This window comes from Pipistrellus hanaki (genome assembly GCF_964339955.1).
Source record: "Pipistrellus hanaki genome assembly, chromosome: 10".
NCBI classification, from domain to species: Eukaryota; Metazoa; Chordata; class Mammalia; order Chiroptera; family Vespertilionidae; genus Pipistrellus; species Pipistrellus hanaki.
In genome coordinates this window covers 22,453,703-22,477,091 of record NC_140512.1, presented here as the reverse complement: position 1 = coordinate 22,477,091, position 23,389 = coordinate 22,453,703, and the positions used below count along the sequence as shown (strand labels likewise).

The 23,389-nt window shown below is 35.3% G+C and overlaps 1 protein-coding gene across 1 annotated transcript in view; it reads left to right on the top strand.

Moving 5' to 3' along the window:
- The window catches only part of SEMA3E (semaphorin 3E), a 210,300-nt gene that overhangs the window by 157,520 nt on the left and 29,391 nt on the right, over positions 1 to 23,389 (top strand). Inside the window, exons 5-11 of the mRNA XM_084897240.1 lie at positions 3,206 to 3,299; positions 12,094 to 12,213; positions 14,253 to 14,395; positions 15,384 to 15,498; positions 16,150 to 16,219; positions 20,007 to 20,151; positions 22,284 to 22,506. Of these exons, the coding sequence (XP_084753366.1) occupies positions 3,206 to 3,299; positions 12,094 to 12,213; positions 14,253 to 14,395; positions 15,384 to 15,498; positions 16,150 to 16,219; positions 20,007 to 20,151; positions 22,284 to 22,506 (910 nt within the window). The remainder of the gene's footprint in view (positions 1 to 3,205; positions 3,300 to 12,093; positions 12,214 to 14,252; positions 14,396 to 15,383; positions 15,499 to 16,149; positions 16,220 to 20,006; positions 20,152 to 22,283; positions 22,507 to 23,389) is intronic.

The following is a 23,389-nucleotide window of genomic DNA, read 5'->3' as shown; positions in this document are numbered from 1 at the left end:
ATAATTTTTTTATTGCTTGGCATAAAAAAATGAAAAAAAAATGGTAAAGAAGCAAATCATAGTCAAAATTGAATTGTGATACAGATTATTAAATAGCTATTCAATTAAGAATTAAAGTGCATATTATGTCTCTAGCCAGTTTGGATGAGTGGATAGAGTGTTGGCCTGCAAGCAGAGGGGTCCTGGGTCGATCCTGGTCAAGGGCATGCACCTTGGTTGCAGACTCCTTCTCTGCCTGGGCCCTGGTTGGGACTCCTGGGGGAGGCAACCAATCAACATGTTTCTCTCACATCAATATTTATCTCTGTCTTTCCCTCTCTCTTCTACTCTTCCTAAAAATCAATGGGAAAATATCCTTGGGTGAGGATTTAAAAAATAATAATAATAAATAAAGTGCATATTATGGTTATTTATTCTAGACATGTATGTACCAAAAATGCATCTTTGTTTTGTTTTCATTGTCGACAGATATATGTGTATGAACCTTGTATATTTTACTTTTTCTCTAATCATTAGAAATAGCTAATATAATAGGTGATTATTTGTTTTTCAGTATTTGCAATGTTCTAATTTACTTTGGACATCTCACAGATGGGAAATTCTCATTTTGTTTAACTGGTATTTAACACCTGACATACAGGGACTCACACCTATTGAAAATAACTTACAATAGGCTTGCTGAGTTCTGAGGACTTTCCTCAAGGCCTAAAGGGGAAAATTCTCCTGGGAAGATATACCATTTATTCTTTACAAACATTTTTCTTTTTTTCTGAGAAGCACACGTGTCTGTGAACATTTGTAACCTAGATGTCCTGCTTTCCCTCAAGCACAGGAGGATATATTGAAAAACGTCTCCATATCACACCAAAACAAAGCATGCAGCCCACACTGTTAATGCTAGTGATGTCTTGTAAATTTAAGCCACATAACTCAGGCAGAAATTCCAGCTGTTAAAACATAGATAATGGGAAGCCAGGGTAAGTCATGACCAACATTCTCAATAGGGTTAAACACCAGCATTACACAGTCCTTGAACCATAAACTCGATTCCTTTGGGGTCATTGACAGTGTCATCATGCCTCAAGTTTTCTGGTTGGCTTGGTTGCTAAATTCCACTTCATAGAAGAAAATTACATTACTCGCATTTTAGCATTTTATTGGATTGTGCACTAAATTATACACTGCATTTAAGACCACATTGAACGTTCAAAATAATGTGAGAAGCTTTAGATTTGAATCTGTAGTTAATCTCTAAGTTATCTTGAACTATGCAAAATAAAGCAATAAAAGTTTGGAATTTGCCTGCTTTCCATCATAGTATCAGTACTACTCACTAGGGTAAATATTTCCATCGTACTTCTTTTTAGCAATTTTCACACCTCAATTGAATAAAGTTGCAAAAAATAATGTATTGAGTTCTAAGGAATAAAGGTGAATTGGGTCAGTGTATCTTTCAGTCATATGCAGCTTAAGGAGGTAAAGAAAGCCTCTGCTCGAAACTCATGGGACAAAAGCTCAATAATAATAATAAAAAAAGAAGTCCAGTATATCCCTTCCACAGCTTCATACCCTAGCATTGAAGCATTTAACTATATTAGAACATTCGTATACCCCACCTATTTTCCCAAATGTTTATATAATGACAGTGACAAGCAATTGTTATATTCCTAGACTGGATCACTTCTTCCTCTGTGTAATGCTATGAATATGTTTCCCAAATTTAATGAAAGCCCTTCAGCATAGGCAGTAGCTAGGTAGACCAATAATTATGTCTCATTTGAACAAGCATTTTCTTGTCATGTCATTGCAAATTTTTGTCTATATGGAAGTGAACACAAAAGTGTCTCAAATGATTTATGGGGATTCTTACACTCTACTAATTTATGTAAAGTGTCTAAATAGGTAACACCTTTTTTTTTCCCTTAAAATATCAGTTTAGTCACATTCTGGGTTAAGAGGACATATGTGTTCTATAGGTTGTGGTTCATTTCCAAAGATACAACTGGAGGGTTACAGGCGAACTCTGCATTTAGCAGAAAGGCTTTGGAAAGACAGAGTCAGAATGGCTATTTCAGGTTATCATCCAGAGAAAGAGGAAAGCATGTCCAGTAAGAATGGCAACATCAGGATAGAAACAATAAAGTGAAATAATTGGGGCAATTATAATTATAATTGGGGGATAACCAGGCTTGAACTGAATGGGTCCATCTCTACCTGGATTTTTTTTTTTTTTAATTAAGCACCAAAAATGTTTTGACCTGTGGTTGGGAATCTGTGGGTGCAGAGGACTGACTATAGAAAGTTCTGTGTAGATTTTCAATTGCATGGAAGTTGGGATGCAGGTCCCCCAAACCCCATATTTTTCAAGGGTCAACTGTAATTTTTTTCTACCAGATTTTCATTATTAAATGTTATTGTCACTTTCCCATGCTAAATTTCTTTTATCCAAACCATCTATAGCACAATGAATGGACAGTAGCTATAAAAAAATTTTTCTTATTGAAAACTTTGAAATCTGAGAACATACCAAGAAAATTTCTATGGTTATGTGCTTGCAATAGGAACCAATAAAGTAATAGTTTTCATAGAACTATTGATTTTAATACCTCATTTGTGTTAAGCTAGACTGAAATATTGCTCATAGTGTGACATTTATTTACACGAATATATCCAAACAATTATGCAGTAATCATTCTCTAAATTATTAAGTTTTAGATGTCTACACAAAGAATATGTGATGAAGAATAAAAATGATTGGAAATAAATATTTCATATTATTGATGGAAATCTTTATTAACTTCCTTTATAGACTATTCAAAAAAATCAATAATGGTCTTATGGAATGAAAGCCTGTTTCCATGTTTATCACTGAATCTTATTAGTGACCTTTTTTTCAGCAGGTTTTCATTCCTTTGGAATATTCAACTGATACATCTCAGAATAACTAATACTCTCTGGTCAAGTGATAAAAACTACTAATTTCATTCATTCATCACCTGCACTTTTTAGGAGTGAAAAACCCCATATATGACTGCAAACATGCATTTATTTATAAAACCTGGTTAATTCTTAAATAACTTGATGTTACTGTCCAGTGCCCTATTTACAGTACCTGTTTTGTAAATAATTAAGGTTAATATACTTATGTAAGCTATTCTTACTAAAGTTGTTATAAACATTTTTGTACTTTTGGTTTTCTTTCAAGGATCCCCAGTTTCACCTGGATTCACACAGGTCTGAGAGAGGAAGGGGCAGGTGTCCTTTTGATCCCAACTCTTCCTTCATCTCCACTCTAATTGGTAATTATCGCTGCAGCAGACATCAGATGCTAGTCTTATCAATTTTGAAATGTCAGTTGTATTCTTTTGGTATTTCCTTGTGCCTGTTGCTTTGTCATGTCTATCTGTGCTGGGAGTGATGATATTAAATTTCTAGTCATGCTAACTTGAGCCAGTTTGACTGTAAAGTAACAGCTTTGAAGTATGTGTGTCTCATTTTGAAAACACAAATCAATATAAGGTATTTTGTACTGTACCATCAAAATTCAATTATATGAATATTTTATAAAAACAAAATAGCTAGAGAAACAATTTTAGCTTATGTCAGTTCTTTATATTTTAGTTTTTCCATGATTTTATGGGAACTTTTAATAGTCTTTCCTTGGTGCTTTTCTCTGTTTCAGTAGAATTCAACAGAAAGTCATCCTAATTGAAAACTTCAAAGTTATTTTTAAAAATTCCTGTTAATCTAGAATGTAAATAATAGAAGTCAATCAGCTCACATGATCACTAAATGTCCACATTGGAATAATAGAATAAGCTGGCCATGTCTGTAAATTTCAGTTTGATTCAATTTAATTTGATGAAGAACCTTACTTAAGACACAGCACAATACTATTTTTTTTCTCTTATACTATTTGGGGTTTAAAGATGCACACTTTTTAAAGTACTGCAGCACAATGATGACACAGACAGATGGATGAGTTCCATCTGTCTGTATCATGGTAAGATGGAAGAGCGTGATCTCTGACATGCAACATATGTGCTATTAGGGATCATTTTGATTTTTCAGTGTTGAGAGGTTCTGATGTACTATAGGTATAGAACGATGTACAAATTCATGTTATGTCATTTACAACACTTAGAGTTACATGCTAATGGAAGGCCAGCCTATTTGCAGAAAATGAGAATGTATAAAAAACATGTAGAGACTTCCTATTTTAAATAAATGGTAAAACTGATGATTAATCAAAATACCATATGCTTACTTTAGAGCTGATATAGATGTTTCTGTGCATTCTATAGACTATGTGTTGCCTGAACTTATACCAGACAATTGATTTTGATGGGCCTTACATCTCACTCCCTACACATCTCTATCTTATGTTAGCTTTAATTCATAGGGAAAGTTTCATCTATTCCAGCTTCACAATTTGAAAGAGCTATGAGAATTTCACATAATAATTAATTTCACATAATAATTAAGCTTGAATAAAGAGATATAATTTTTTAAAGAATATAAAATTGTAAAGAAAACATTTTTAAGATATATTGAGTTCCTCTATTAACCTCTGTGTGTGGTATGTGTAAGTAAACAGAATATTGAGGAAGGGAGGTTTTTAATATGGGAATAGTGTTGTCTACGTCCATTCAGACTTTGTAGGAATCAAAACCATAGGAATGAGAATGCCAGATCCATAAATATTAGAAATTCCTAGTAGATTGGCAGCATAAAATTAATTTACATGCATTCGATAGACTCATACAATTTTTCCTAATGTTTTATTGATTTCTAGCTGCAGCTATTTAATATTTGAATGTCTGAATGAGAGAGACTGTCACATTTATTTTACCATACAATATCTTGTACAGAAAAGACCTCCTATAAATATTGACTGAATGGAACACTCACTAGGGTTCCTGAAGCGATCAAACAAAATAAATTTTAGGATATTACTTATAAGAATGTTACAAATGGTATTGAAAGTCAAAAGTTACACAGCAGTTGCATAGTGAAATCCTACAAAGATTAGAACATCGTTTATTTTTAATGATTTATTTAAATTGTTCAAAGTGATTTCTTTTCCCACCTTGCCACTCACCATTCAGACTCCCTGGAGCTTGTTTATGTGTGAAACAAGAAATTTAAAACCGAATTTTTAAAGAAGGGAAATATTACTGGAGAGACATTTCCAAGTGAATTTCATTGAACTTCCAAATCAAATTACACTCTGCTGAAATGTGAAATGCTTACTGTCTGGGTGGCTGTTTCACTTCTTCAGAAGAGAAATCAAATCATAAGGGCCCTCCAAGCTAAACACGAAAGTTATAGAATAATCCCTCCAAAGAGAAAGAATAAAAATATAATTCTTCACATTTTATCCACTAGCTTTCATCCCAAAGTACCTCTGAGACATCATTCACTCACTGTGGAAATGCAGCAGCCACTGGGATGGAAACCTGATAACCTATGTCAGCCAGCAACTCTTTAAAATGACAGGAAGTAGAAATAACTTACCTAATTGAAAAAGCAGCAGGAATTTGGGCTGGGAGAAAATGGAGCTACCTGTGTTGGAATTTGGCAAGCTCAAGGTAGCTTACTCTGTCAGGGAAAGAATGTATTAATGTGGTACTTTCTGACCACACATGTTCTCTGCTGATGGGTTAGGACAAGACTAGCAAAAAAACGATGACCACCTTTAGACCATTGCTCCTTCTTTGTTTCTTTGTAAGTCATAGGTCAAACTTAACATATAATGCCTGCTCACATTAAGATATACTTTCATGATAAGAAAAACAAAAACAAAAAACAACAACAACTTGAATTTGTAGCAAAACTCCTACAACTACCAAGGCTCTCAAAGAAAAAAAATGTGCTGGCAAATCAGAGACATTTTTATAATTTAACATTAGATACATTTTTATTTTATTTCACTTACCTTAGATTCATTGACATGGAGTAAAATTTTACTGTAAAATTGAATAAAGAATGAAGATTATTTGCTAGGTAAAACAAGTTAACAGATACATTTTCATTAAACTTGTAATTTAATTTACTAGTAAAGTGCTAATAACTTGTAATGATTCTATGTGAAACAGGAGTTAAAGTGTAAAACAAGCTCCTTATTGAGCTATGTTCTGTATGTTCAGTAACCAATCAACATGAAAAATAAAATTATCTATTAATTAGGGTTACTTTTTAAAAGTCAGTATTAATATAATTTATTTTGGTGGCATATAAGTTCATATCCTAGGAGCAGTATTTCTAAATGTTTAACCATATTTATCCCCTACTGTGATTACTAATATTATATTTAAAGTAGTTTTAAGTAGACAAGACAGTAGAACCTGATGTGTGAAAGATTGTTGAAACAATGAATATTTAGTAAATGAATTGCTATATCACTTGCCTATACCTTTCAAATCATCCAAAGATACTTAATATTTTACCTGCTATTAAATTGGTAGGTTTGTTAACTCCCGGTATTAAAATTCAGGAGACATTTTCTGAATGTTATATGATACTTTGGCCAGAAGGAAAAATAATAGCTCTTTTAATCAATGATATATAATGCATTGTTGCAATATCCTCTTATTATGTTGATCACATCTTCCGTAACTTTATGATTTCCCTTATATCTTGCCTTGTCAGTTCTATTACCATGTTTTTAGCACATTTCATTCTGAACTAGATTTGTATTGTCAGTTCCAGGCATAACTTAATACCTACCACACGTGATGTGTAGTAACATTCATGTTACATGTTACTAGTTTGGGGGAAATAGACCACTCTAACTTGCCATGTACCTTTTAACACCACTTTGCTTTGAAAGTATGAGCTTTGTGGTTGGGATATTTTTAAGATACTCTTAAAAGTAAAAAGACTTACTAAAAATTATTTCAACAAATAACCACTAATAAAATATGTCACAGTTACTAACATTTTCTTTTTATGTTTTGTTTTTTTGTCCTGTATTACTATTTTCAGGAAATAAATCGACAAAAGTTTACAGCCACTAAAATTTTCTTCCTGCACTTTAATTTGTAATAATGAAACTTTTGTGAATATGTCTCCTCATTACAAATTCTGTTAATTAATGGTAGATGTTGATTGAATGAAAGGGAGTTAGAATACATGCAGGGAAAAATTAAGGGATTATTTCAAGCTCTTAATATCATTAAACCTTTTTTTTTTTAAATAAATAAATGTTTAGTTTAAATATAACTCAGAGCAGAGTTATAAATGAATCCTCTTCCCACAAAATAAAACTTAATAATATAGAAAAATAAATTTAAAAAATTAAATGAAGGTAAAATATGTCTTCATAATTACAACCTCTACAATTGTAACAAGTGAAGATGCTGGCTTGTGTCTTGAATTCATTGCAACTTTATAGAAACTTAGACTTACAGTTACTCCCTTACCATGTTTCTATCCCTAAAGAATATCTGTAATTTCTTATCACAGACTGCTGCTCTCAGACTTGGCAGAACGCCAGTTAACCACATGCTTGTTGTTGCTTCTGGCCATAACTGTTAGTCCCCAAGGAACCATTTGAACACTTTGCTTAAGGTTTCTTCAAAACAGAATAAAAAGTTAGAAGAAAAGAAGTTCGACCCTTCAATTCTCCACTGACATTCTCTCCCTTAGGAATCTCGTTTGGCCATATCACTATCAATCTCACCAGTTTGCCACCAAGAAATCTCAGGGCACTGCCTTGGGTGCTAGCAGATGCCAATGAACATTTTTCTTTTTCATTCAGGCCTCAGGAACCACCTTCTAAACATTGATAGCTCATGCTGGTGATCTGCCAAAACAAGGCAAACAAAAGCCCAAACAGCAACTATACCACTAAAAGTAAAACACAATACATTCCTTCCCGTTTCTTTCATAATTCTAAGCAATATTGAGGGGGGGCTGGGATGATGGATTATGTGGATCATTTTTACCCGTGTTTATCTTCCCAAGTGTGCTTTGTTTCTGTTTGTAGTTATGCATGTCATGGTCATTCTGCCAAATAGTGCATCTAAAGTAGAATAATTTTCTAACAAAATTATACACTTCAGTTATAAAATGAGGCAGTTAAATCAGACTTTAATCGTGTGCTTTCCATGAGGCAAATGTAGTTCACATTAGATTTGGAGATATTTACAGCATAAATAGAAGAAATGCTTAAGTAAACCATAAAAAGATAAGAAGGACATGAGAAACTACTGTGAATTTTTCTTGTTAAACAATTGAGGTCACTATTTTCAATATGGTGACTAAAGTCTCCAGTTGGCTGATTAAAAAGCCCATGAACAAAGCAAATGAAAAGTTCCATAAAATATTAAGGCAATGCAGTACTCTTAACTAAAACTTCAAATAGAGTTTGTATTCTAAGAAAAGTATTATATACAAAAGTATTTTATTTATGTATTTCAACTTATAATTATATACAGTGGAATTGTTTCTATATATTGCCAAGAGTCAATAACTACCATTTTTTCATATAGACAATTTAGTGTAGACACAGTTTTTTGGAAGCTAAAAGTATTGGGAACAAATAATAGGAGAAAATAGAATCCTTATATTCATGAATTAAAATAATTAAATAACAAAGCCTCTTGAGGAGCAAAAATTCAAGGAAAAACTCATATAAATACCTAATAGTATTTTCTTTTGATATTTCCCCCTCAAGCAGTTTTGAAAAATCAGAATGTTATCCTGAGTTTTTCTTATTGTATTTCATAGCTTTCCTTATTTAAACACTTAAAGAGATTTGGATATATTCATTTATTAATTCACTAGAGGCCCGATGCATGGATTCATGTACATTGAAAGGAAATTAATTAGAATAAATATTTTAGAAGCTGGGGAGGGACTGCAGTAGGGGCTCCAGGGAGTGTCCAGCCAGTCTCACCCAGTCCCTATTGGCTGGACCCCAGCAGCAAGCTAACCTATCAGTCATAGCATCTGCCCTCTAGAGGTCAGTGCACATCATAGTGACTGGTCAGACGGTGGAACAAAAGGTCGAACATTTAGCATATTAGGCTTTTATTATATAGGATTATGCCATTCACTGATTCGACAAATGTTTATAGAGTATTTTCTGTATTCCAGACACAGTGCAAGGTAACTGGGGACAAAAGAATATATAAGACATATCAAGAAGTCTGCATTCTAGTGAGGCATAATGTCAAACGTATAAGGAGTTAAGTAAAATATAATCAGAAAGCAATATGATGGAAATAGACATGGAGCTACGATGATACTAAGCTGAGATGATACTAACAAAAGTTTGGTCATGGAAGGATAAAGGAAAGTAGACAATAGCCAGGTAAATGGGAGGAGAAGTGGGAAAGGAAGAGAAGAATTTCAGGCAAAAAAAACGAACAACACAAAACAAAAATGGGGGAGGAAGGTGTGCAGCAGAGAGACCATGAAAGCTTAGCAGGCTTAAGAAATCACATGTAGATCTCTGTGATCCGACAGATACTGAGGCCATCAGACACTGAATGGTGTTGCCAGGGTCAAACAGCAGATTGTGAGCTGGAGCCTTAGTGTGCCAGGTTTCTTGTATCTGTACATAGAGACCATTGTTGAGCATGACAATGATAAGTGACATTCACCTGTCAAAATACCCTGCAGATGTGTTTTATTTTTTAATTATAACCACACCTGAGCACCTAAAATCAACAAAACATCAGTTGCCAACAGAAGCTCATACTCTAACAATGGAAAAATAATATATGGCATAAAAAAATCAAGTGCTTATATATATTCAGAGTATCAAGATAGATTGTATACCAGTTTTGGGGCTAAGCTAATAGTTATTAAATATAATGTCTTTATAGACACAGGACACCAAACACTTGGGTAGTTTTGATATTATTATTGAAACTCTAAAATATGTTTTACTATTTAGATGGCTTTACTTTCTTTTTAATTCGTGAAAATATGATTGAACCAGATGTTACTTTTGCTCTCAGTAAAATACCTACATATTGATTCACAGATTTTCTCTAAACTATACCAAATTGTTATAGTTGTAAAGTTTTCAACTGGAGACAATATATTTATTATATATAGTATTAATTATATATAGTATTAATTATGATGGTGAGTACTTTTGCTCATTTAATTACTGTTAGGTAACATTTGTGCCTAAACCTTAATTCTAATTTATTATTTTTCATTAGAGTGCTTATTTTTTCTTATAGAAGAGTATTTGACCAAATATCATTATCATCTATTACTATGGATTTATTTTGTTCTCCACATTGATAATAAGATACAAAAGGAGAATCTTTTACTTCTAAGGAAAATGTAATATTTCTGGTAGAAACACATTTGGTTCAGTTTATACAGGGTATAGATTTGAGCACCTGTATAACCTCTTTGAAGTTTAAGTCATACAGTTCATATTGTGTTATTCAAGTTATTCACAAACTACTTTCTTTATCTGGATACCAAAAAGAGAAATTGGGTAAAAGTGGTAATATATCATCTTTTATTCCTTAGTGCAGAAAACCTGCCCTGAATATAGTATTATTTGGTATCATAGGGTTGCCATCTAGTGGCTCTAAGAGGTACTTGTTTGTGAACTTTGTTGAATTTACTTAATTTTTTTTTCAAAGTAGAACTTTGAAACAATGTCCGAAATTGAGTTGAGTACAATAAAATTGACGTGAACTAATATAAAAATTAGAATCCCATAACAACAACAACTTCAGGTATTAAAGTTCTAGGAATATTTTAGGAAATTAAATCAAATATTTAAAACTTACGAAATAGAAAACTCAGGATTTTTAATAAAGCTTGTTTTCCTTATACATTAAACATTCAGCCCAGTCCATATTAGAAAAATAAATGACATTTAGGAAAATTTTAGAAAATGGCCTTTTTATTTTTGGATGAGAAATGTAATCAAGTATTATAATAATAAGAAACAAGCTACATAAAAAAAAAAAAAAAAATTCTCACTCTGGAGGTTCCATAGTGAACTCTTTCATGGTCAGCTCATTCATTAATGCCACAAAGATGATGGTCCGCAAGGCCTTTTAATGAACTCCGCATGACTCTTACCCACGTTCACGGAGTGCAGAATCCCATGGATGCTTCTTATCCCTCACCCCTGAATGCATTTTACCTCAAAATACTTTCTCTGCACTTTTGGATTTAAAATTTCTGGTGAAGACAGCACTAGTTACTTTGACATAAATTTGTTGCTTGCTTCCCCATTCTGTTGCCAAAGAACATGTTTAAATAAGCGAGTTGGGGTTTTTCTTTTTGTTGTTGTTTTTGTTAGTGTTGTTGTTAATCCTTACACGAGGATATCTTTTCATTGATTTTTAGGGAGAGTGGAAAGGGGGGAGGAAGGTTGGAGAAGAGAGAGGGAGAATAAGAGAGAGAGAAAAAGAAAGGAGAGAGAGAGAGAGAGAGAGAGAGAGAGAGAGAGAGAGAGAGAGAGAGAGAGAGGTGTGAGAGAAACATATGGATTGGTTACCTTCTGCAGGTGCCCCAAGTGGGGTTAGGAATCTAACCTGAGATCCAGGTACTGGAGCTCATGACTGGGAATCGAACCCTCAACAACTTTGTCAGACTTTGCAGTTTTCACATTAAAATTATGTTGATGGAAACAATTTCTTGTTAAAAATGGATTTGAGTTAGCTGACTCACATATACTACCAATATTAATAATAATAATAATAAACAATAATAATAATAGTATAATAATATGGTGATACAAAGTTAAAAGAAGTTGAGTAAAATAAGATCAAACCAGGATATTTATGAAATGCTCATGCAGGCCTTAGCATGTGCCCGTTACTCTTTTAAGTTCTTCACTTTTAACCCTTTTCAGTGTGATTTCCATTTTATAAATGAGGAAACTGAGAGGTAAACAACTTACCCAAGCTCACACAGCTGGTGAGTGGCAGAGTCAAGATGGAAACTGACTGACTGACTACGGCATGCATGCCCTTAACAATAGCAATTTCATAAGGCCGTGTCCATAGTAAACCTAATGAGTTTCATGTAATTGTGGCTTACACACAGCCCTGAGGTCCAGAAACAGGCACTGACTCCTTTTTTCACCGGTCTTTCTGGTAGGCAGTGAGCTGTTTGCTGGCCTCTACAGTGACTACTGGGGCAGAGACGCTGCCATCTTCCGGAGCATGGGGCGACTAGCCCATATCCGCACGGAGCATGATGATGAGCGCCTGTTGAAAGGTAGGTTTGAGGAGAAAAGAGTATGTCAATCAGAATGTACACTAATAAAAGAGAAAGATGCAAATTGACTGTCACTTCACGAGGCCCACCAGCCAGTCAGGAGCAAGTATGCCAATTAACCCAACAAATATGTTGGGTTAACATATATGTTGGGTTAATTTGTTGGGTTAATTTGCATACACAGGCAACAAGTGGTCTGGGTCGCGGGAATGAGTGTTCTCGGGAGCCAGGCCACTCTGAGCCTGTAGGCCCTCGCATAGGCCCAGAGAGGCCAGGCTTCTGGAACGCCCCAGGACACTCCAGGCCTATGTGCACAGGCACCGAGCAGCTGGGGGCAGGGCGGGAATCTTCCCCACAGTGAGTGAGCAGACAGCAGACTGCAGTGAGGAGATAGCAGGACCCTGCTTGCCCCTGGCAGTGGCAGCGGGAGGCAAGTAGTCCCCTGCAGGGCCCCCACAGAGAGCAGATACCTGGGCCTGCTTGCCCCTGTGGTGGCGAGCCAGAGAGCAGACAGCAGGGCTCTGATTGCCCCTGGCACTGGCGGCAAAGAGCAAGCAGGCCCCCATAGAGAGTAGACACTAGGGCCTGTGATGATATCAAGCAGGCAGGTCCTCAGAGAGCAGAGAACCATGGGGAATGGGCCTAAGCCATCAGTAGGACATCCCCTGAGGGATTCCAGATTGGAGAGGGTGCAGGACGGGTTGACGGACACCCTTCCTCCCCCAATGCATGAATTTTGTGCACCAGACACCTAGTTGAGCATAAGTCCAGAACTCATGGGGAATTTGCCATTGTGATGAAAATAACTCCCAATGTAACTTATAGAATTTTAGGATTTTTTAAATTAGTGGTATTTGTGAATTAAAATATTATATATGATATGTGTAAATTGTTTCACATAAATTTATTTGCCGATATTATAAATCTGAATTACATTTATAACAGTGTTTAGAAATCAGGGTTGAAATGGAGAAAAACAAAGCAAATATATGAAAAGTATTTTATCAATTGTTGTTTTATCAATTGGTATTATTTTGGATTACTTGATTGCTTTGCTTTTTGTAATTAGATTACATTGCACTTTAGAGAGAAACAAAACATTAGGAAAAGCACTAGCCATTCATTCTCCCAGAATTATTTGTAAGGAATATTTTGTCACACTGGTACACCAAGGGATTAAAATGTCATTTTACGGTGAGCGTTTTCATTGATTCCAGCCTTTTTATTAAGGTTTAAAGTGCATAGCATTATTGGCACCATGTTATTATTAAAATATTTGACCTACCTAGCATGTCAATCAAAGTTCACTCACATCTTTTATTTTTATATTTTTATTTATTTATTTCAGAGAGGACGGGAGAGGGAGAAAGAGATAGAAACATCAACGATGAGAGGAAATCATTGATCAGCTACCTCCTGCACTGGGGATCAAACCCACAACCTGGGCATGTGCCCTGACTGGGAATTGAATGGTGAACTCCTAGTTCATAAATTTATGCTCAATCACTGAATCACGCCAGCTGGGCAATTCACTAACATCGTTTAGACCACAAACACAAAAACTCAAAATTTCTATCTTAGCATTAACATGGTTTTTCCATGAACTAGACTACTATATAGTTTATGAATTAAAAAAAAATACTTATTCACTAAAATATTTTACATATACTTACATTCACTTTTTATATGTCTGGGGAAGAAATTATGTATGGAGGCTACCGTCATGGTGCTGCCACTCTGTCCTTTGAATGCATTTCAAGTCTATCATGTATGGTGTTCAAAATTTTTTTTTTTCACCTTGACTCTTTTATTTTCCAATTAAGTTGTCCTCTAATTAAAAAAAAACAAAAACACAATATTGTTTGTTGTAAATAAAATGGAGATATCTACATGATTTTTAGTGTTTAATATAAATTTCAAGGAAATGTTTTATTTCTTCATAAATAATGAAAGGTAAAGCTTTCGTGTGATATGTAATTGATTAACTTACGTAGCTGTAATAATGATTTCAATTTTCTTTTATTTTTTTCCTTCTGTAGAACCCAAATTTGTAGGTTCATATATGATTCCTGACAATGAAGATCGAGATGACAACAAAGTGTATTTCTTTTTTACGGAGAAGGCCCTGGAGGCGGAAAACAACGCCCACGCCATCTACACCCGAGTGGGGCGACTGTGCATGGTGCGAGATGCATCTCTCTCATTAAGCTTGCCCTTCTCGGTTTGTGGTCAGGGCTTTGTTAATGTGATGGCAGGTCTCTATAGTGTTTTGCACTATTCTGTGGTCTGCCCAAAATTTATATACAAAATCTAATCTTTAATTTTCATAGTGAAAGTGTTCTCTTAGGAAGGAGAGCTTTGCATTTTGTATAATTTCCCCATTTTCAAAGCCATACTAAAGAAATAGTCTGTAATTAAGCTGTACTACTTCCCTCATGGAAGTTTGAGCTCCATTTAAAAAAAAAAAATTTAAGCAAAGTATTTTTAATTTTCTTAGTTTACATTCTAAGCAATTTACATAAGTATGTTTCAACCATGCAGTTGGTTGATTCTGTAGAAAAAATATCTGTAGTTTGTTGGGTATTCAAAAAGATTGAGAACATTAAAACCAATTGAAGTAGCAATATTATTGAGACGATGCTAATAATATTGCACACGTGAAGGTACTCTGATATTTAAGAAGATATTTAATGAGTATATTTTTAAGAAGAGGTTTGTATATATCTCACTGTATACATATGATGTATATTGTGTACAAATATACAGTATCTTATATATTATGTGTTTGTGTTTATGTGTGTATATTTGAAGTTCTCATTCTTAAAGGAGAGAAAGGAATGTATGTTTCTATATAAGTTGTTTATTTCTCAATAAAATAATAAAGATTACTATATATAAAAGTCACTACCTTATTTAGGAGAGATCACTCTATTAACATCTTTTAATACTTATAAAGTATATTTAAAGGATCAGAGTGAAACTACACTGACCAGTAGAATGTGCAAACCTAAAAAAAAAAAGTTTTATGGGGAATTGCATCTGTTAGTTGAAGTTTATGCTAAATTTTCCACAGAAAGGAAAAATCTACATGTTTGTTTAATAATGCAAAATCTGGTGTTGCTAAAAGCTCTTTAGGTACCTACTTACCTGCTCTTTTGCTTTTTTCACAGAATGATGTGGGAGGCCAGAGGATACTGGTGAATAAGTGGAGCACTTTCCTAAAAGCGAGACTGGTTTGCTCAGTACCAGGACTGAATGGAATTGATACATATTTTGATGAACTAGGTAAATATTGGGAGAAATAAATTTAACTCATTGACATATATGCCTCTCTATAACCCTCACTGTCACTAGCACAGATGAAAAGCCTGAAGTGTTTGACTTCTATCTGAGAGCAACTTTCTGTTATTATTATTATTATTATTATTTTTAATCTTCACCTGAGGCTATGTTTCCATAGATTTTTAGAGAGAGTAGAAGGGAGGGAGGAGGGAGGGAAAGAGAAACACCAATGTGAGAGAGATGAGAGAAATACTTCAGTTGGTTGCCTTCTACACGTGCCCTGACCCTGACCCAGGCCAGGGATTGAGCCTGCAACTGAGGTTCATGCCCTTGTCTGGGAATCAAACCCGTGACCCTTTGGTCTAAAGGCCGAGTGAGAAAACCATCTAGGGGCACGTTTCTGTTATTTTCATTTTGGCCAGCTCTACAGAGTCACAGGACCAAAGAGGGACTCTCTCATTAGCTTAGAGGTAGTGCCCCTTAGTCTTTCCTTGAAGCTCAGCTCAAGGAAAGCCAAGTGCTTCCCTCTGTTGTGCTTTGGTCATTGTTGTGTGGTTGTCCATGGAAATTTATATCATACAATCTATAATGATTTTCTTCACATGCATAGGGGACTAAAAATACTAAGTAATGTAATGATCTTCAATTTTTCAGAGGATGTTTTTCTGCTGCATACCAGAGATCATAAGAACCCACTGATATTTGGACTCTTCAACACTACCAGGTGAGACATCTGTATGGTCAATAAAAAGCATTATAAAACAAAATTTTCCTCTTTGCTCTGTATCTTACTTGGAAATACGAAAGACTTGTTGTTCTTCTCATTTCTCTTTGTCATCCTATGTTTACAATTGTTCTTTCATTTTTAAAGCCACTCTCAATCCCGATCCTTATTTGTTTTTGTTTTTAATCCTCACCCGAGGATATTTTTCCATTGTTTTTTAGAGAGAATTGGGAGAGAGAGGGAAAGACAGAGAGAAATATCAATGTGAGAGAAACTCATCTATTGGTTGTCTCCTGCACAATCCCTGACCAGAGCCCAGGCCTGGGAGAAGCCTGCAACCAAACCCAGGGCCCTTTAGTTCACAAATCGACGCTTTATCCACTGAGCCAAACCAGCCAGGGCAGATCCTTACTTGTTTTTGTTTGAAGTATGCACAGTATCCTAATTGTTTCCCTCTCTGACCCACAGCAAAGTGTTTTCCTCACATAGTTGATAAGATACAAATTCCATGCTATGGAGTCTAGGATACATTTTGATTGAGGTATCATTGTTTAATAATGTAAGTTTCCAATATGCCTCATTATAAATCAATATATGTACTGCATTACAATGTGCTCAATACCAAAAGTCTAATTTTTATCCAGCACCATATATTTGACCCCCTTTACCCAGTTTGCCCTCCTCTACCCTTTCCCCTCTGGTATCCACCAATCGATGATCTGTATCTATGAGTTTGTTTTCATTGTGTTTGTTCATTTGTTTCTTTTTGTTTTATATCCCACACTAGTGGCTCAGTACACAAAATTTATGCACGGGGAAGGGTGTTCCTTAGCCAAGCCTGTAACCTCTCCAATCTGGGACCCCTTGGGGGATGTCCAACTGTGGTGGGATAGGGCCTAAACCGGCAATTGGACATCCACTCCCAATCTGGGGGCACTGGCTATTAACCACTCACCTGCCTGTCAGCCTGCTTACCCCCAACTGCTCCCTAGCCCGCCTTCTTACCCCCAACTGCCCCCCACCTTTCTGGCCTGCTCTCCCCCAACTGCCCCCCATGCTGGTCTGCTCTCCACCCAACTGCCCTCCTGCCAGCCTTCTTGCCCCCATCTGCCTCCCCCCCCCCCCCCCCCGCCCCACGCCAGCCTCCTCACCCCCAACAGGCTCCCCCTGCCAGCTTACTTGCCCCCGCCTGCCCTCCCCTCCTGGCCTGATTGCCCCTAATCACCTCTGCCTTGGCCCTGCCACCATGGCTTTGTCCAGAAGGACATCCGAAAGGTCTCCCAGTCTAATTAGCATATTACCCTTTTATTAGTGTAGATGAGTGACCTCATATGGCTTTTGTCTTTTTCTGTCTGACTTCTTTGTGAATTTGACTCCAACTGCAAGGAAACAAATAGGGTAGTTCTTTTAATTATCATAAAAATTTTTCCATGTCAGGCCTTCAAAGCTATCAACTGTCACTCACTCAGCTTTGGAACTCTTTCCTCCAAGCTCTCTGATACGACTTGGACAGAATTCCAGTGTCTAATTTATTAATTCCCATAATAGGGTTTTATGTATCCACTTCTCTTGATTCAAACAACTTTCTCTTTCAACCCTTGTCAGTTTTCCTCTTCAAGAAAGCGTCTTTGTGACCTGGCTGGTATGGCTCAGTTGGTTAAGCTTTGTCCCATGCACCAAAAGGTAACTGGTTTGATTCCTAGTCAGGACACATGTGCGAGTTGTTGGTTTGATCCTCAATTAGGGGGCATGCAAGAGATAGCAAATTAATGTTTCTCTCTCACTTAAAAGTTGTTGTTTTTCTCTCTCTCTCTCTCCAAATCTCTTTAAAATCAATAAAAACATTTCTTTAAAGAAATAGTCCTTCTTTCTTAATCAAAAGCACTTTATTCACCCTTAACCCTTACTTCTATGTTGAGTCACAGAGAATACATGTTTGAAATTTGCCTTCTGTATTTTAAATTTAAATAAGCTGCTCATGTTTAGGGCTTACAATCTATTATTTTTCTTTTTTGTTTTTACTTTTTGTATGTTTTGAAGGGTTCTGGGAAAATGAATCAAATGGTTGTTCATGCATGCTGATATATGCATGAAAAAATATTATTAGAATCAGTTTGGTTGAAAGTTCATATATAATTTCCCAGGTGTCTTTCCAAATAAGGCAGAATGGAGGTAAGATGACTAGAATGAGAAATACAGAATACACATCAATTTTCCAGAAAGGTATCAGATGATATAACATAGAGTTTCTCTTTTTTTTTTTTTTTTTTTTTTTTGGGGGGGGGGGCATTGCATTTGCCTTAAAATGAGATCTAATCATTTTTAACTTATTTGCTTAGTGTCTCTCCACAAAGCTTTTGTTCAGCTTTTAGCAGGTGATTTTATATGCTCACTTTGAAAAAATACTAAAGCTCTTTGGACAAGTTTCCTGCTATTGTAAGGAGACCTTTTCTTCAACAGAGAAACATGGAAACAATTTTGCTATCAATTGTTACTTGATGCAAGGAAAAGTGGTTACTATAGATTGGTAGCTATCAGAGTCCATAGAAAATTCCTAACTTTTTAAAACTTCATCCTCTCCCTTAGGCTAGTGCAGAATTTATGTATTGCATGATAATCTCATGGCTTTATATGATAAATACAAGCTATAGAATAATCACTATAGTTTTCTATGAGGTAATATGATCAGTTTGTAAGCTACTTTCCTAAGTGATAGCATCATGGGTCTGTCTAGATTTCAAAGATAATACATTATTTTCTTCCATAATTTTAATGTTGACTGTTCAATACATACATAAATCAAAGAAAATGATTTCCCAGCTGTTACCTAAGGTAAGGGTTGATATTCGTAGCATGGTGATCAAAGGTTTATCGCCACATGAGTTGAGAGACTATCTCTGTTTTTCTCACTATCATAGGCAGTTCCAATTGCTTCAAGGTGTGTTATAAAACGTGTGAATTGATGTCCTAAGACAGTAACACAACTGCTGTTCTACAGGTGCCTCAGGCTGTAGGAACTTTCCTACTTATAAAGTACTTTGCATCTTGCAAAGCACTTTCACAAACATTATTTTGACTCTCATAATGTGGAAATGTGAGAATTTATGCAGGTCATGCAAACGAAGAAAAGGGCCAGATTTTTAAAGCTCATCATTTAAAAATGTACTTTTGTTGAATTTTATTATGTGTGCCCCCAGTAAAACTTGTCATAGTTAGTCAAATGCTATCATTATGCTTTGCAAGTAGAAATTTGTATCTAAAAAATAATTTCAATTGCTTCTAGTTTTGAAGGTAAAGAGATCTGGGCTCTATATAATTTAAATAACTTTCTACATCTTTCTACTCTGGCATTGTTTTGGAATATGGGATCACATACAAGGACATAAAACCTTAAAATGAATAATTCAACTTGCGCATGAATCTTGTAAAATATTAACTTTAAAATATTAATCTTTTAAACATTAAAATAAAAATTATCTTTCTTAATAAAAATGATAAAACAAAATATAAAATTTAATAATAAATTATTCAAGTGATACAACTATGTACTTTTATGATTCTAGCAATATCATTTTCAATTTATTATAAAAATAAGCATAGAAATATTAAGTTTTGGAGATTTAATACTTGAAATATTGCAATAGTAAATATTTCTAGAATATTCTATGCTTAAGTGATTGACTTTTTTTACCCAAAAGACTTCATTCTTATCTGTAGTTTAAAGGGTTTGAGTAGGTGAACTCCTAGTCAGTTCCACAAGAGTAATCACTTTTTTTTTTTTTCTCAGTAATATATTTCGAGGACATGCTATATGTGTCTATCATATGTCTAGCATCCGGGCAGCTTTTAACGGACCATATGCACATAAGGAAGGACCTGAATACCACTGGTCACTCTATGAAGGGAAAGTTCCTTATCCAAGGCCTGGTTCTGTAAGTTTTAGCATTTAATGAAGTATTCTTATTTTTCAAAGGCTTTTAATAATATTTTGTTCACTGTTTCAGATGCTTTACAAACCTTTGCATTGCACAGTTAAATCCTACACCTAAAAATACATCTCACCACTTTAATGGCAAAGAAAAATCACTTCTTGTTTCTAGTTGTGTCCTCGTTATTTAAAGGAAAGAATCTATGATGGGCACACCTTATTAGCAGGATGATGAACCCTGTATTATCACTGACATTTTGGCTAAGGAACCCCAACTAACATTTTGTTTTCAAGGGTATTGGCGAAAACATTCCATCAAAGGAGCATCGTATTCCTCCCAGCCTCTTCAGAAGAATTAGTGCCACATGTCATTTCCAAGCAGGAGACATTTTTGTATTCTAGCATTTGGGTTCTAAATTCCCCAGGCCAAACGTTCTCCTGGATTCTCATGTTAGCTTATCCAAATGTAGCTTTTTCTCTGCCTCTGCAGGACCAGCAGCTTCTCATTAACCATTCTTGCTGGCTCCTAGGCAAAAAGTGTCCATGCAAAGTGGTGTAGGGGACAGGAAGTTCCAATGCCTGCCTCTGAACCGGCGCTACCAAGATCCCCCCTCACCAGCCATTCAAACTTGTGTGCTTTTAATTGTACACAAATCTAAAGGTGATGATGGCCATGGTGATGGTGATGATGAGGAGGATAATTTTGTATCAAGCATCCCGTGTGCAACTAGGATGGGCAAATGTATGATCGTTTTATGTGCTATGTGAGCCATGCAGAGCACTTAATTTGTCAGCGAGTCAAAGTCTGCTCCTTTAGGAGCAGCTGGTGAAAAGCCGTCACTGTGCTGATCCCACAAGTACTTGCAAGTCGAGTAGAAATCTCTCTGCAGGGCCAAAGTCCAAAGTGGAAACAAACCTTACCTCCATTAACAAGTGTAAGGCTTTGCCATTTCAATCACTCCCTCTCACTAGCTTAAAATTATGGCTTCCAGTAAGATATAAACTATATTTTATTTCACTCTACTGATTGAAATTACAATTTAAATGGAGAAAACCCACTCCTGTGGCTTTGCTGGAAACGCTTCTTGCAACCACATGGTATTAAAGGGGATTTGGAGGAAGTGACTGGTTACTGAATCGCTTCCAGGCTGGTCCAAAATGTTTCCAATTATTTATCATGAAAGTACACTCAAGTGAAAATTTCAGGCAAAATTAAGAAATGTGGCCTCAATTTTTTAAAACAAACCGTTAGAAATGCCCTCTTTGCAGAATCTGATTACTAAACTACTGTATTTATACTCTAAAATGGAAAATTTTTATCAAGATAATCATTGCAATTGCTGCTGATTTTAGAGGAAAATATGCAAAATGAAGGAGCACTTAATGACAAGCATGATTCAACAGCTAAAGGTATTCCAAGAAGTAACCAAAGGTGCTGTTCATTTATTTTTAGAGGCAGTGATTAAGGAACTGAGACATGTGTTAGCAAATATTTCTGGCTTCCTCAATTTATTCTGTCTAATCCATTCAAAATAATACAAATTCATACAGATTACAGGAGAACAGAGAGGGGTTTTTCTTAACCAATTATGATGGAATTTGAATAGGTTTCTGGGTTACACCACTAAATTCTGTAGTCAGTGAGCCAATTGGAGCCATCACCAATCATATCATCGTAGTCTCCAGAATGAGAAACCTATTTTGTGCTGTTGTGATTCTTAATTTGGGGAGAAGAAGGTTTAGCACAGCAAAGAGGCTTTTTACTTTGCTCTGAACAACACATTACCTTCAAATTTTAATTTGCACTGTGAAAAAATTAATTTCAGAAAATAATTACAATATTTACGATGTTATACATTTTTACCACCTTCAAACTACACCAGGATTAAATATACTTTACTTTTCCGGGATACACTACTCTCTGTGTATTTCTAGTTTGTATGTTTAAGTTAATTCAGAACCTCCTTGCAATTTTTAATGTAGATTTCATTTCTGTGATAAAAAAATATATCCTTACTAAATGCTTCTAAATGTTCAGTTAATCAAGCATATACAGTTTTTCTAATTCCTTTCATAAATTTATTTTAAATTTGCTCTTTAAGGCCGAAAAAATAACCTCACCCACTTGTATTTTAGTGTGCCAGCAAAGTGAATGGAGGAAGGTACGGAACCACGAAAGACTATCCCGATGATGCTATCCGATTTGCAAGAAGCCATCCACTTATGTACCAGCCCATAAAACCTGCCCATAAAAAGCCAATCCTGGTGAAAACAGACGGAAAATATAACCTGAGACAAATAGCAGTGGATCAAGTAGAAGCGGAGGATGGCCAATACGATGTCTTGTTTATTGGGACAGGTAAAGAGATTAGAAAGACTCAGAGATAATCAATAACATTATCAATGTTTTTAAGTATTGTGGAAAGTATCACAGATGTCCCTGCCCCCCACCCCCACACTGAATCTCAGAAGGAAAGGGGGGTGAGAAGAGATTAACCAAAGAACTTATATGCATTCATAACCCATGGAAACATTATTAATTTTTTTAACTACCTATTAAAAAAAAAAAACAACTCCTTTTGATTCATTAGCCTATTACACACTGCTTATTTGCTGCAATGGAAGAGAGGATCTTGGGCAGTTACAGCACGTAATTTGTGATACATAGTCAATACTTAATACATTTAAACAAATGAACACGCGAAGGAACAAATAACCCGTGTTAGTAAATAGTGCTGGTTCCAAATAGAACTTGTCATAGAGGAAGTAAGGGCTGTATATGGGTGGTTCTCTTGTCATTTCTCAGGTATGTTGCCAACTCTGGCTGCTCGGTAATGTCTCAAGATTTTTTAAACACTTGGGACAATCCTTTCTCCTAAACCTATTCTCACAGCAATGTGTATCAGGCCCTATCAGAATCAACCATCTGTACCAAACAGGCCAAGTGTTACTCATAATGGAGGTAAACTTTTAAATCAAAGCTATAATATTCTGCATTAATAAAATAAGCTCTAACAAAAATGCTACATGTAAAATTTCAAGTAAATCTAAAATTGCAATTAATGCCATACATTAGATCTAGTCTTGTGAAAGAGAACTTGGAACCTTTTAGCACCCAGAGTAAGATGTAGCAAATTCTGTCAAGTACTTTAAAATTCTATAGTCATTTAAAAAGCTTCTTAAATGATCGATTCTTTTTTCACACTCATCATTGTAACTGCTACTGCAGTTGCTATTTAGAA